The sequence below is a fragment of the Pogoniulus pusillus genome, chromosome W (genome assembly GCF_015220805.1).
Source record: "Pogoniulus pusillus isolate bPogPus1 chromosome W, bPogPus1.pri, whole genome shotgun sequence".
Taxonomy (NCBI): domain Eukaryota; kingdom Metazoa; phylum Chordata; class Aves; order Piciformes; family Lybiidae; genus Pogoniulus; species Pogoniulus pusillus.
This window is the reverse complement of record NC_087308.1, coordinates 7774910-7789401: the sequence shown is the minus strand read 5'-3', so window position 1 is coordinate 7789401 and position 14492 is coordinate 7774910. Positions and strand designations below refer to the sequence as shown.

General features: G+C 42.9%; 1 protein-coding gene across 3 annotated transcripts in view; it reads left to right on the top strand.

The window, feature by feature from the left end:
- LOC135192843 (AN1-type zinc finger protein 5-like) overlaps nucleotides 1–14492 on the top strand; it is a 129154-nt gene that overhangs the window by 99444 nt on the left and 15218 nt on the right. For 2 of the 3 annotated variants that reach the window (XM_064176227.1, XM_064176226.1), the window contains exon 6: nucleotides 3562–7497. The exons of the other annotated variant lie outside the window; for it this stretch is intronic. In XM_064176227.1, coding sequence (XP_064032297.1) covers nucleotides 3562–3710 — 149 coding nt within the window. In that variant the 3' untranslated portion in view covers nucleotides 3711–7497. Of the gene's footprint in view, nucleotides 1–3561; nucleotides 7498–14492 lie in introns of those variants that run through there. 3 annotated transcript variants of the gene reach the window in all.

Sequence of the window (14492 nt, the reverse complement as noted above, 5' to 3'; positions counted from 1 at the left end):
ACTTTGTCAAATGATGTGTCTTGGCTTTCGCTTTAGCAGGTGCCAAAAAAGCTTGCACAGCGTCAGACTTTGATGTGTCTACTGGAGGCTTTGAATCGTTGGGTGTCTGGCCTGAGGTCTGTGAATTCAGATCTGCCTTAGAGGTAACAGGGTTCTGGTCTGCTGGCTGGGGATTCGAACTGGCTGAGTTAGTGTCACTATTGTTATTATTAGTGGGGACATTCTGGCTTTGATTATTTCCCTGTACTCCTGGCATGCCTGCCAATCGTGCCGTGTTATCTTTGCCGCTAGGAGTATTGGCAGCCTTTTCAGAATCTGGAGAGGGAGGTGTAGCGGTAGCTCTCTGCTGTGAAGAAGGTGATGTTCCTGAGTTATCTTTGTTTTGGTTTCCACTGGTACATTGTTTTTGCGACACTGTCCCTTTCATTTTGGACACAGAGACCTTCCTAGTTCTTACAGGCATTGCACTCAATTTTTTCTTACATAATGCCAGAATTAATATGAAAATCAAAATTACAAGACATAAATGCACACCTGACAAAAATACCACAGTCTGACATGAATAACATTCTGAACAAGGGTCTGCCTGACTTGTAGGTAATATAATTTTCATGAGTGCAGTGGATAAAGCAGAAGCATTTTCATGACCTGTAATATTATTAGTAAGTATCCCTGTAATATTACTAGTAAAATTTTCTGTGACATTAAAACCAGTGTACCCAAGAGTGAAATCACCCCAGGACCAGAAAATGCTTGTAAGTTTAGCTTTGACCTTCTTAAAAACTATGTTAAGCAAGAAATAACCAATTTGGGCTTTGATCCAATTGTACATACGAAAACAGAAAACAGGCCACACAGTAGCCCCCACCAAGTAAAATAGCTACTTCATTAGCTTAATTCTGATTCCCAGAGTTAATTAACAATCACTCCAAATGTATTTGCCCCACGTTGGGGAAGCCAAATAAAAATATGTAATGGTTTGGGTGTTCCCCGCCCCCCCACACTTTAGAAGTTACCCAGACTAGACTCAGTCGGCTCTGGGAATATAAATGAAGCTATTTATTTACAGCTAGCACAATATACAAGCAGATATTTACAGTACATACAATTATATTCAGAAATATACAAGGTAAAAGGTAATACAGAAATACAACTCCCCTCCCTGAAACCTGAGTCCCCAGGAGGGGCTCTCAACCACCCCTCACCCTTCCCCCTGCTCCTCTCAACCTTACCCCAGTCCTAAAGAAGAATAGAGGTTCAGCCAAGAGGTTAAGAAGCAAAGGTGAGTGGAAGGTGAGGTTAGGGAGCTGCAGCTCAGTCAGAAACCCAAGGCAGAGTGCGAGATAAAATGGCAAGAGTGTTATCTAATGTTTTTGTTTCTTCTTCAGCAAGACTCTGAGGGGAGTAGACATCACCATTGTTTTCCTTTCACAGCCTATGATCTAGTTCTTCTCACCAAAACATTCTACTCTGCTTCAAACTAGCACAAATGCCATCTTTTATCTATGTAGCCATAGTCTTTATGGCAGAGACTGGGACACAAGCTAACCTTACCAAGAGGGGTTGCTAGGTATTTGTCCATTCAACTCTCTTTTGCGAGTGGCCCTAGCTGCTTTGCAGACTTGTCTCCTACCTGTAGGGTATTTGCACCAATAGTATGGCATCTCGCCAGATAGTTTAGGATTGGCTCTCCCAATTCCCTTGCATATTCCTTTCTAACTTCCCTGACGTCTCTGAGGGGATCATTGGAATCCTGGATATCATCCTCTTCCTCTGGTTGTCCTTGGCCTAAAAACAGAACTTCCCTAAGAGTGCTCCTGAACTCCTTAGAGCCATTCTCCTTCTTGGCAGACAGTGTCACATAGCTCTTTTCATCACTGTATTGGGATCTGAGGATATTGGCTAAATCTGTATTTCTCTTCTTCTTCCTGTGTACCAGAGGTACCCTCCCCTAAATCTTCTCTTGAATCACTCCTTGTCAAATGTTTTGTCTTAGGCTGTGCATTTGCCAGAGCAAGGAAGGCCATAGATGTTCCTTCTAGCGGGTCTGAATCCCTGAGGGTCTGAACTGCTGACTGTGAGTTTTAATTTGGTATTGGTTTAGAAACTGCTGCCTGTGTATTTGAACTAGGTGAAAAAACAGCAGAGACTTGAACAGATGGACCTGATCTTTGCTGCCTGCCAGGTTATTGTCAACAACCAAGACTTTGGCAGTTGTCCCAGAACCTGCGTGAGTAGGTGCAGTGGTGGACATGGCTGCCCCCTCCCTCACTCTTCCCTCGAACAGAAATTGTTTTGAGAAAGCTGCTCATTATCTCCTCTGGGACTCTGGCCAAGTTCTCTGTTTATCTCTACCTCCAAAATTTGCATGGCTTTGGATCTCTGTTTTCTGTCTCTACCTGCTTCTTCAGGGTGACTAAGTTTGAATTTTTGACACATAATACAGCAATTAGACATAAACCCAGGATTATTAGGGCTAAGATCACACATGATTACGTGTATAGAACTTGCTACAGGGGTCTGGAAGTTAAGTTTTTGGCAGAATTACTCTTATATAGGAGGAGAAAAAGGACTTGTAACATTTCCTGACTTATTAAAAGCAGAGTTGGTAATAGTTTCAGTAATATTAAAGAAAATCCAACCCAGACAGTAATCTCCAATGTCCAGAAATGTCTATTTTAACTTTCCTCATATTAGATCAAACAGAAGGGAACCAAGCTTCACAAAAATATAATGGTGTAGATACCATAATTCCAATTGGTAAAAAATTGTCTAGACTAACCAGATAAGCGTAATTTTCAACTTCTGAGCCTAATTAGCAATAAAACAAATTTAATTATCCCCTCTTGGAAGCAACGAAAACTAAGTGTAGTGGTTCTAGGAGTTACCCACCACCCCCCACCAGTGAAATCACCCAGACTAGACTCAGCCGGATAGAAGTTAAGGAATGAAGCTTTATATTCACAGCTTAGCACAATATCCAAGCAGATATTTACAATTATACTACAGATATTTACAGCTATATACATAAATACACAAGTTAAAAGTAATATAGAAACACAATACCCCTCCCAGAAGTCAGAGTGCCCAGGAGGGGCTCCCAACCACTCTTCCACCTTTTTCCACCCCCCTACCTTATCCCAGAGTCTGCCTTATGTGCAAGGTGAGTTGGAAGAATCGGCAAGGGAAGTCAGAAGGAAATGATTAGTTGGGTTACACAGATTCCAGGCAGAAGCAGTTAATACAGCAAAAGCAAAGGAGAGACACAGACTGCCTTATCTATGTTTGTGTCCTTATTTTTATACATCTCAGCAAACCTATGAGTGAATTAGATACCACCATTGTTTTCTTTTCACAGTCTATAATCTCTCTCATTAAAATATTCCAATTAGCTTCAAACCAGCACAATGCCTTAACAGAGCTGATATTTGGAACTATTAATTTCACCTAGTCTTTCTGTTAAAGTAGATGTACATACCCCCTTTTTACTAAGTCCTTAATTTATAGCTTATGTAAGTCTGAAGCTTCCTAGTGATGTTGCTTTTACTTTTCATTGTGCAGGATTTGATTGCCGATGTGGAAACTTGTTTTGTGGACTTCACCGTTATTCTGACAAGCATAACTGCCCATATGATTACAAAACAGAAGCTGCAGCAAAAATCAGGAAAGAGAATCCAGTTGTGGTGGCTGAAAAAATCCAGAGAATATAAACTAGCCTACTTGTGAAAAGATTGACTTTTGTTTCAATTTAATATTCCCTAGGAAAGCATTAAAGAGCAGATGCATGGCCATCTTCCTTTGTTCTCCAAAGTTTTATTTTTTGCCTTGTCTTAATGATGTTTCAGAATATGTGGTTGTTTATTAAGGTAACACTGGATAGATACAGTCCTTGAAAATGCATTTTCTCTCCTCAGAAAATGATCATAGAATTAGAGTGCTAGGAGTTGGAAGTGACCTGTTCCAGCCTGTTCCAGTGCTCCACCACCCTTACAGTAAAGAAGTTTTTCCTCATGTTGAGTCAGAAATTCCTGTGTTCCAGTTTGTATCCATTGCCCCTCATCCTATCTCCAGACACCACTGAAGAGACTGGCACCTTCTTCTTGACACCTACCCTTCAGAAATTTGTAAACATTAATAAGATTCCCTCTCAGTTTTCTCTTCTCCAGAATAAACAGCCCCAGGTCTCTCAGTCTTTCCTCATAAGACATGTTCCTGACCTTTAATCATCCTCCTAGCCCTCTGTTGAACGCTCTCTAGTATATCCTTCTTCCCATTGAACTGGGGACCCCAGAATTGGATGCAATACACCAGATGTGGGCTCACTAGGGCAGAGTACAGGGGGAAGAGAACCTCCCTTGACCTGCTAGCCACACTTAATGCACCTCAGCATACCATTTACCTTCCTGGCCACAAGGGCACATTTCTGTCCCATGGATAGCTTATTGTTCCCTTGGACTTCTCCATGGAGCTGCTTTCCAGCAGATCAACCCCTAATCTGTACTTATGCATGGCAGTGTTCCTCCCCAGGTGCAAAACTTAACACTTATTCTTGTTGAAGTTCATTAGATTCCCCTTTACCCAGCTCTTCAGTCTGTTCAAATCTCTGAATGGCTGCACAGCCTTCTGGTGTGTCAGCCAATCCTCCCAGTTTCATATAATCAGCAAACTTGCTGAGAGTACACTCTATCCCTTCATCCAGTTCATTGATGAAGATGTTGAATAAGACTAAATCCAGTACTGACCCCCAGGGAACACTGCTAGTTACAGGTCTCCAACTGGGCTCTGAGTTCTGTTGTTTATCCAATTCTCAATACATCTCAACATCTACTCTTCTAACCCAGACATCCTGAACTTGCCTACATGGATGTTATGGGAGACACTGTCAAAACTTTCACTAAAGTCAAGGTAGACATCCACTGCTCTCTGCATCTACCCATTCAGTCACATAATCACAGAAGGTTATCAGATTGGTCAAACATTATTTCCCCTTGGAAAAACCATGCTGGCTACTCCTGGTAAACTTCTTTTCTTCTATGTGCTTAGAAATGACCTTCAGAATGAGCTTCTCCGTCACCTTTCCAGGGATGGAGATGAGGCTGACTGATCTGTAGTTTCCTTCTTGCCCTTTTTGAAGACTCTAGTGACATTGTCTTTCTTCCAATCCTCAGGCACCTCTGCCATTTTCCATCATTGAAAATAATGGACCAACAACATCAGCCAGCTCTCTCAGCACTCGTGGGTGCATCCCATTAGAGCCCATGGATTTGTGCATGTTCAGTTTACTCAGACGATGTCTAACCCAATCCTTGTTGATCAGTGGAGAGTCTTTCTTCCACCAGGCTTTCTCTCTTACTTCCAGGGTCTGGGACTCCTGAAGGCTGGTCCTAGCAGTAAAGACTGAAGCAAAAAAGGCATTCAGCAACTCCTCCTCTGCATCGTCTCACCAGGGCTCCCACATCATTCAGCAACAGCCCACATTGTCCCTATTCTTCCTTTTGCCACTGATGTATTTGAAGAAATCCCTCTTGTTCTCTTTTACTTCCTTTGCCAGATTTAATTCTAAGAGGGCTTTGGCCTTCTTTGTCACATCTCTACATACCCTGCTAGTGTTCCTATAATTCTCCCAAATGACCAGTCCCTTTTTCCACATGTTGTGAATTTCTTTCTTCCACACGATTTTTTTCAGCATCTCCTTGCTCATCCGTACAGGTCTTCCTCCTCCATAGGAATACATCTTAGAGTAAGTGATGTTTGAATATTAACCATATCTTTTGGGTTCCCCTACCTTCCAGAGTTTTAGCCCACAGGATTCATCCAAGCAGGTCTTTGAAGAGGACAAATTTAGCTTTCCCAAAGTCCAGGGTTGCAATCCTAATTGTTGTCCTGCTTCTTCCTCATATGATACTAAACTGCTGCCAAGGCTGCTCCCAACTTTTATATCCCCAGCCAGACTTTTTTGTTTGCTAATATAAGGTTCATCAGTGCACTGCTCCTCATTGACTCCACCACCACCTGCATCAGTAAGTTATCGTCAATGCACTGCAAGAGTCTTCTGGACTGAGTATGCCTGGCTATGTGGCCTTTCCAACATATACCAGGGTGATTGAAGTTATTCATGAGTACCAGGGCATGTGATCTGGAGGCTTCTTCCAGCTCTCTGTAGAAGGCCTCATCAACATCTTCTTCCTGGTTTTCCACAGCATGACTGAATGATCAGAACCTGCACAGAAATACACATGCACAGAGGACAGGCTCTAGTTCACTTGTGCCAAACAGATGTATACTACCTGCATGTTTATCACATCTGCTTTTTGAGATGTTCAAGGTGTATAACACTAACCAAAGACTATGTGCCTGTTTGGGAGAAAGATATGTCAGAAAGGTTGGTGGCCTACTTCTGTCATTTGAAATGTTGTCCTACTCTTAGTTTCCATACTCCATTGTTTTCCAGCAGAATGTAAGCCATGTAGAGTGCACTACCTTTCCAGTAAGATGAGTGTTGGTGGCATATTTAATAAAAAAACATTTAACACTTGCAGTGGGAAAATTTGAAAAAATCAGATATGTATGAGAAGAAAACTATTTTGGAATAGATTACATTAACTTTAGAATCATGAAAATAGTTTCCCAAAGGAAATGTCCTGTTAGAAACTTAAGAACTGATTTGCAACAATTGTTTACTTTGTTTGCATAGCTAAAAATATTGTGTAGTAAAATATTGTGCTAAGATTGACTTGCACAACAGAAACATGTGGGGTTTTTAGACATACCACAGAGGTTCTACTGAGTGACACATGCATCTGTGTAATTTGCAGAAGTATTAGAAGTATTTGAGCAGTTTATTACTCCTGTACTTCTTAAATTTAGTGTGTTCTGGGTTAAAAAAATAATATTAGGAGCTGTTTACATTTTAAAAAAGAAGCTTTAAATGTAACAACTGCACGTGAAATAATTATTGGATATGGAAAACCATACCAAACATGACTCCTGTAGACTTAAGTGGGAACTGGAACCACTATTGGAGGTCTGCTGTATCATTTTTAATTGTACTTGGATGTAGGACTGTAGTGTTCTTGGGTGTATTGCATGGGCTCAATTTTCTACATCTCTAGAAAGGACAGTAGAGTTCACTGATGCTTTTCTGGTAATATCACTTCTGTGTTATAATGGAAGGAGTTTCTGTGATGTGTGAAACTTGTGGGTTTTTTTATATAATCAAGTATAGCGTATACTGATGTTACAGCAATGCCTCTTCTCATCTGTAAATAGTTGTGCATGTACACAAGATGCTACTTCTGACTTTTGTTGCAGTGTTAGTTTTTTAATTCACCATTAAAAACCATCAGGCTTCTTCTTTAACTTTTTTCTTTCAATTTAGTTATCAGATATGCAAATGTGTACAGATAGTTCTTACTTAGGTACTGTACATAATCAAACTATTCAGCATCTATGCTCTGTTGTGTTATGTAAACAATAAACATCACGTACAGAAGAAAATACTTGTTGTGATAGTTCATTTGTTTTAGCCATTGCTGTAACTTGGAAGTAGCCCTGTGGAGGTTGGGTACAAAGCTAGTACTAACTGATAAATGCATGATAAATGTTATGTTATTGGTAAACAAATGAGTTTGAAGGTTTGTGGAATGTGGGAATGGAAGTAAAGCATGTAAGCATCTCCCAATAAATAGGTGGTTGCCCCTCAGATTGAGGATGTTTGCCTGCCTGCAGCAAGGGCCACCTCTCCATGAACTTGATTAATATTAACAATACTTGAAAACAGAAACCACACCTTATTTGTTATTTTGACATACCAACTTGTTTAATATTGCTTGTAGAGGTAAGAAAAGTATGGGCAGCTGGAATGCAGGTAATTATTTGATGACCAGACAAAGATGTCAGCAAACAACAATGTGCTTAAAGGGAACGAAGGAAATATTAGCAGTGAACTTTAAATGTTTGTGTTTTAGTATGGATTTTTGTTGCCTGTGTTTTTTTTCTCCTTTGGCTAAAAAAGATTTTTCAAGTGGATCTGTTTTAAGACAGCCAGTATACTGAAAACATTGCTGTTCTGGTTTCACAGTCTAATTAGCAAGCCCTGTCCCCCAAACATTGGGAGGGAAAGCAGCACAAAGAAAACCACCTGGGTTGAGATAAGGAGTTTAATGAAGATAATACAATATATTGTATTATCATAATTCTATAATACAATAGACCTTAGTCTATTTCAGAGAAATGCACAGCAAAGCAGAAGCAGCAGTGGAAGCCAGCAATAAAATGATCTCCCAACTTGCAGCCAGCACAGCAGAAAAGACCAACACCCCAAAACTGGAAACTGGAAGCCTCTCATGTTACAATCTGAGCTTCAAGTTCCATGATAGTTTGCTTCAGTCAGCACTTTCATTTTGAAGCTGGCATGATGTTAGCATGGCATTGAAGATTTCTTGACTTTAGTAAGGCTTTTGACAATCTCCTATAGCATCCTTGTGGGAAAGCTCAGGAAGTGTGGCTTCGAAGAGCAGATGGTGAGATGGATTGAGAACTGGCTAAACTTGGGAGGAATATAAGACTGTTGTCAGAGGATGTAGGGATACAACTAGGAAAGCTAAGGCCTCCTTGGAATTAAACCTTTCAAAGGAAGTCAAGGACAACTGAAAGAGTTTTTTCAAATACATTGAAGAAAAAAATAATGCTAAAGGCAATGCAGGCCAACTGCTAAATGAGGTGTGTGCCTTGGTGACAGAAGATACAAAGAAGGCGGAGTTACTGAATTCCTTCTTTATCTCTTTATCTCTTTTTGTTGTTCAGGTCCCCACACAATGATGTCGTCGATGTACTGGATGTGCTCTGGAGCTTTACCTTTCTCTAGTGCATTGTGGATGACTGAATGACAGATGGTTGAGCTGTGTTTCCACCCCTGAGGCAAACGGTTGAACTGGTACTGGATTCCTCTCCAGGTGAATGCAAACTGAGGCCTGCACTCCTTTGCTATGGGAATAGAGAAGAAAGCATTAGCAATGTCTATGGTTGCATACCACTTAGCTTCCTTCGATTCCAGCTCGTACTGGAGTTCCAGCATGTCTGGCACAGCTGCGCTCATGGGTGGCGTCACCTCGTTGAGGGCACGAAAGTCAACTGTCAGTCTCCAGTCGCCCGTAGGTTTACGCACAGGCCAGATGGGACTGTTGAAAGGTGAATGAGCTTTCTCAATGACAGCCTGACTCTCCAATTGACGAATCAGCTGATGAATGGGCAACAAAGAGTCACGGTTAGTTCTGTACTGCCTATGATGAACAGTTTGAGTTGCAATTGGCACTTCCAGGTCCTCTATGTCATGATGTCCCACAACTGCAGATTCATCAGAAAGTTCAGGTCTAATGGACAATTTCAATTTATCATCCTCAATCTCTACAGATGCTATTCCAAAAGCCCATTTGTGACCCTTAGGATCTTTGAAACAACCTTGTCTCAAAAAGTCAATTCCCAAAATGCAAGGCGCATCAGGACCAGTTACAATAGTATGTGTCTTCCACTCTTTACCAGTTAAACTGATCTCAGCCTGTATCTTAGTTAACTCTTGAGATCCACCAGTGATTCCAAAAATAGATATGGACTCTGTCCCTTTGCAATTAGATGGCAATAAAGTACATTGAGCACCTCTGTCAACTAAAGCCCTGTATTTCCGAACTCTTGAACTGCCAGGCCACCTAATGAATACATTCCAATAGATTCGATTCTCTCCACTATCCCTTTCCTCCTCCTGGCTGGAGGCAGGGCACCCCTAATGCTGAACATGGCATGTAGGGTGTACACAGTGATTGGTGTTGTGAGAGGAACTGCAACTGTTGGAACAATTGCAGTTGCTCTCAGGAGCCTCAGGAGGACAGGCAGGTACCCAAAATCAGAATGTTCCCAGCAAAAATGATAACACCTCAGGGTTGGCAGGAGCCCCAGGAGGACAGGCAAAAAATCCCACTAATGTTAATAATACTACTAGTGCTAGTAACACTAGCCCAGTCAGTCCAAATCCTAATGACACCAGCTCAGTCAATTTGAACCCTCAGCCAGCAGACCAGAACCAAAATCCTCCTGTTAAAAGCAAGGCAGATTTGAACAACAAGCAGCCTTTGATCAGATCAAACAAGAAGTAGTCCATGCAGTGGGCTTGGGTCCTGTGAGATCTGGTCCGGACATTAAGAACATTCTGTACACGGCTGCCAGTGACAATGGTCCAACTTGGAGTCTTTGGCAGAGAGCTCCAAATGAGACACGTGGTCGTCCACTTGGTTTCTGAGGACGTTGTTACAGAGGTTCAGAGACAAATTATACTGCAACTGAGAAAGAGATTCTAGCAGCCTATGAGGGAGTGAAAGCAGCTTCTGAAGTGATTGGAACTGAGTCACAATTGTTTTTAGCTCCTAGACTGCCAGTTCTTAACTGGATGTTCAAGGGCAAAGGTTCATCACCACATCATGCCACAGATGCAACCTGGTCTAAATGGATGGCTTTGATAACCCAACGAGCACGAATGGCTAATCTTGACCGACCTGGTCTGGTGGAGGTGATCACCAATTGGCCGGAAGGCACAGACTGTTCCAAACCTCCAGAGGAGAAAATAACCCGTGCTGAGAAAGCTCCTCCCTATGGTGATCTCTCTGATCATGAAAAGAACTATGCTTTGTTCACAGATGGTTCCTGTCGTCTTGTTGGGAACAAGCAAATATGGAAGTCAGCAGTATGGAGTCCAACCAGGAGAGTTACCGAAACGAAAGATGGCGAAGGAGAATCCAGTCAGTTCGCTGAGGTAAAAGCTGTTCAACTTGCTCTTGATGTGGCTGAACGTGAGAATTGGCCTATCCTTTAGCTCTACACCGACTCGTGGATGGTAGCCAATGCTCTATGGGGTTGGCTAAAGGACTGGAAGAAGAATGGTTGGCATAGGAAAGGAAAGCCTATTTGGTGTGCTGATCTATGGCAGGACATTGATGCACAGCTGGAGAAGATTCCAGTGAAGGTGCGGCACGTAGACGCACACATGCCTAAGAGCAAAGCCACTGAGGAACATCAACACAACCAAAAGGCAGACCAAGCTGCTAAGATTGCTCAAGTTGATACCAACTCTGATCTTGACATTGACCTTGATTGGAAACACCGAGGTGAGCTGTTCTTAGCTTGGTGGGCCCATGACTCATCTGGACATCAAGGCAGAGATGGAACATACCGGTGGGCTCGTGATAGGTCAGTTGACTTGTCCATGGACGCTATCACCCAAGTCATCTATGACTGTGACATTTGTGCTGCTATTAAGCAGGCTAAGCGAATCAAGCCCTTATGGTATGGTGATAGATGGTCAAAGTACAAGTATGGTGAAGCCTGGCAGATTGACTACATCACTTTACCTCGATCTCGTTCTGGCAAGCAGTATGTGCTAACGATGGTAGAAGCCAGCACTGGATGGTTGGAAACCTATCCAGTTCCACATGCTACTGCACGTAACACCATTGTTGGTTTGGAGAGACAAATCTTGTGGAGACATGGAACTCCAGAGAGAATTGAGTCAGACAATGGTACTCATTTCAAGAACAATCTTGTGAAAAACAGGGCCAAAGAGCATGGTATTGAGTGGATCTATCACATACCCTACTATGCACCAGCTTCAGGGAAGATTGAACGCTACAACGGTTTGCTGAAAACCACCCTAAAAGCCATGGGGGGTGGAACTCTGAAAAACTGGGACAAACATTTAGCACAAGCTACCTGGTTGGTAAATAGTAGAGGTTCAGTAAACAGAGCAGGACCTGCACAATCAGACTTGGTCCAAACAGTAGACGGTGATAAAGTTCCTGTTGTACGTGAAAAGAATCTGTTAGGGAAAACTGTTTGGGTATTTTCTCCTTCGGGCGAAGGGAAACCTGTCCGAGGAGTGGTTTCTGCTGAAGGTCCTGGTCATACCTACTGGGTAATGCAGGAGAATGGTGAAATCCAGTGCATTCCACAGAGAAATTTAACCTTAGCTGAGAGAGTTTAAATTCAAAGTGTGTAATCCAAGTCTGTTGCTACTCAGGCCTTTCTGGCACCTGCTAAGGCAAAAGCTAAGACAAAGAGTGGTTCACAGGAGGATGTAAGAGACGGGACCTCTGGTGATCAGCAGCAAGAGGAGGAGGAGATAGTTAGTCTGCGAGACCTTGTAGATGTGCTGAGACAACAATACTCAAGTGAGAGGAGCACTGTGAGGTTAGCTGCCAAGAGAGAGGATGGTTCCAATGAGTTTAGGAATGCTATGAAGAAGGTTCTCTTAGGCCCAGTACCACCAGATCAACAGGACGAGCAGGAGGAAGATGACATCCAAGGCTCCAAGGATCCACTCAGAGAGGTCAGGGAAGTTAGGAAGGAATACACAAGAGAATCAGGTGAGCCAATCCTAAGCTGGCTAGTGAGATGCCGTGGCATTGGTGCTAATGCTCTGCAAGTAGGAGACAAGTCTGCCAAGCAACTGGGACCACTCACTAAGGAGAGTGGAGTGGACAAACACCTAGCAAGTCCTCTTGGTAGGGTTAGCTTGTGGACACGCCTTCTGTTGGCTGTGGCTATGAGATATCCTTCCCGAGATGATTTGCCATGGGCTGCCAAGAAGTGGAACACCGTTGAGCAGGGAATTAAGCTTCTGAAGGAGTTTGCTGTGAAGGAAGTGCTTTATGGAGATCATGGCACTCATGAGCCTGACGATATTCCTTTGGGAACAGGTCTCATGAAGAAGCTTATTAAGCTTGCTCCTTCATCCTATGCTAACATCTTGGCCAGTAAGTTTCTATCAAGGAGTGATAATGGAAGATCTTTCACTGTTGGTGAATTCACTGACCAGCTCAGGCAGATTGAGGACAGCTTGTCACATTCTGGTATAATCTGTGCCATAAAGACTATGACTTCAGAGATTAAAGATACCATGAAAGAACTGAAGGAGGATCTTACAACCTCAATTTCCAATCTGGTAAAGGATACCGTTCCTGCATCATCTGAATGGGTGCATGTTTCCGCAGTCAGGAACAGACGCCCACCTCCTGCAAGGCAATTCCAGCCCAGGAGGAGACAAATTCCACCTAGACAGCAGCAATCACGTGCGTCACTGTGGATATTTTCTGCGTGACACATATGGTGAGAACATGAACAAATGGGATGGTAAACCTGCTTCAGCTCTTTCAAAAAGGGTCAGGGATCTGCAGAGTGGCAGAAACAGAGGCAGTAATGCCCGAAAAGTAGCTGTCACTTCTTCAGCTCCTGAGAGCAACTGCAATTGTTCCAACAGTTGCAGTTCCTCTCACAACACCAATCATTGTGTACACCCTACATGCCATGTTCAGCATTAGGGGTGCCCTGCCTCCAGCCAGGAGGAAAGGGATAGTGGAGAGAATCGAATCTATTGGAATGTATTCATTAGGTGGCCTGGCAGTTCAAGAGTTCGGAAATACAGGGCTTTAGTTGACAGAGGTGCTCAATGTACTTTATTGCCATCTAATTGCAAAGGGACAGAGTCCATATCTATTTTTGGAATCACTGGTGGATCTCAAGAGTTAACTAAGATACAGGCTGAGATCAGTTTAACTGGTAAAGAGTGGAAGACACATACTATTGTAACTGGTCCTGATGCGCCTTGCATTTTGGGAATTGACTTTTTGAGACAAGGTTGTTTCAAAGATCCTAAAGGTCACAAATGGGCTTTTGGAATAGCATCTGTAGAGATTGAGGATGATAAATTGAAATTGTCCATTAGACCTGAACTTTCTGATGAATCTGCAGTTGTGGGACATCATGACATAGAGGACCTGGAAGTGCCAATTGCAACTCAAACTGTTCATCATAGGCAGTACAGAACTAACCGTGACTCTTTGTTGCCCATTCATCAGCTGATTCGTCAATTGGAGAGTCAGGCTGTCATTGAGAAAGCTCATTCACCTTTCAACAGTCCCATCTGGCCTGTGCGTAAACCTACGGGCGACTGGAGACTGACAGTTGACTTTCGTGCCCTCAACGAGGTGACGCCACCCATGAGCGCAGCTGTGCCAGACATGCTGGAGCTCCAGTACGAGCTGGAATCGAAGGAAGCTAAGTGGTATGCAACCATAGACATTGCTAATGCTTTCTTCTCTATTCCCATAGCAAAGGAGTGCAGGCCTCAGTTTGCATTCACCTGGAGAGGAATCCAGTACCAGTTCAACCGTTTGCCTCAGGGGTGGAAACACAGCTCAACCATCTGTCATTCAGTCATCCACAATGCACTAGAGAAAGGTAAAGCTCCAGAGCACATCCAGTACATTGACGACATCATTGTGTGGGGACCTGAACAACAAGCCGCTATTTACAATATATACAGTTATATACAATTATATACAGAAATATACAAAGGATAAACAATACAAAAGCACAACTCCCCTCCCAGAAACCTGAGTCCCCAGGAGGGGCTCTCAAATCACCCCAACACCTCCCCCCGGCCCTCTCAA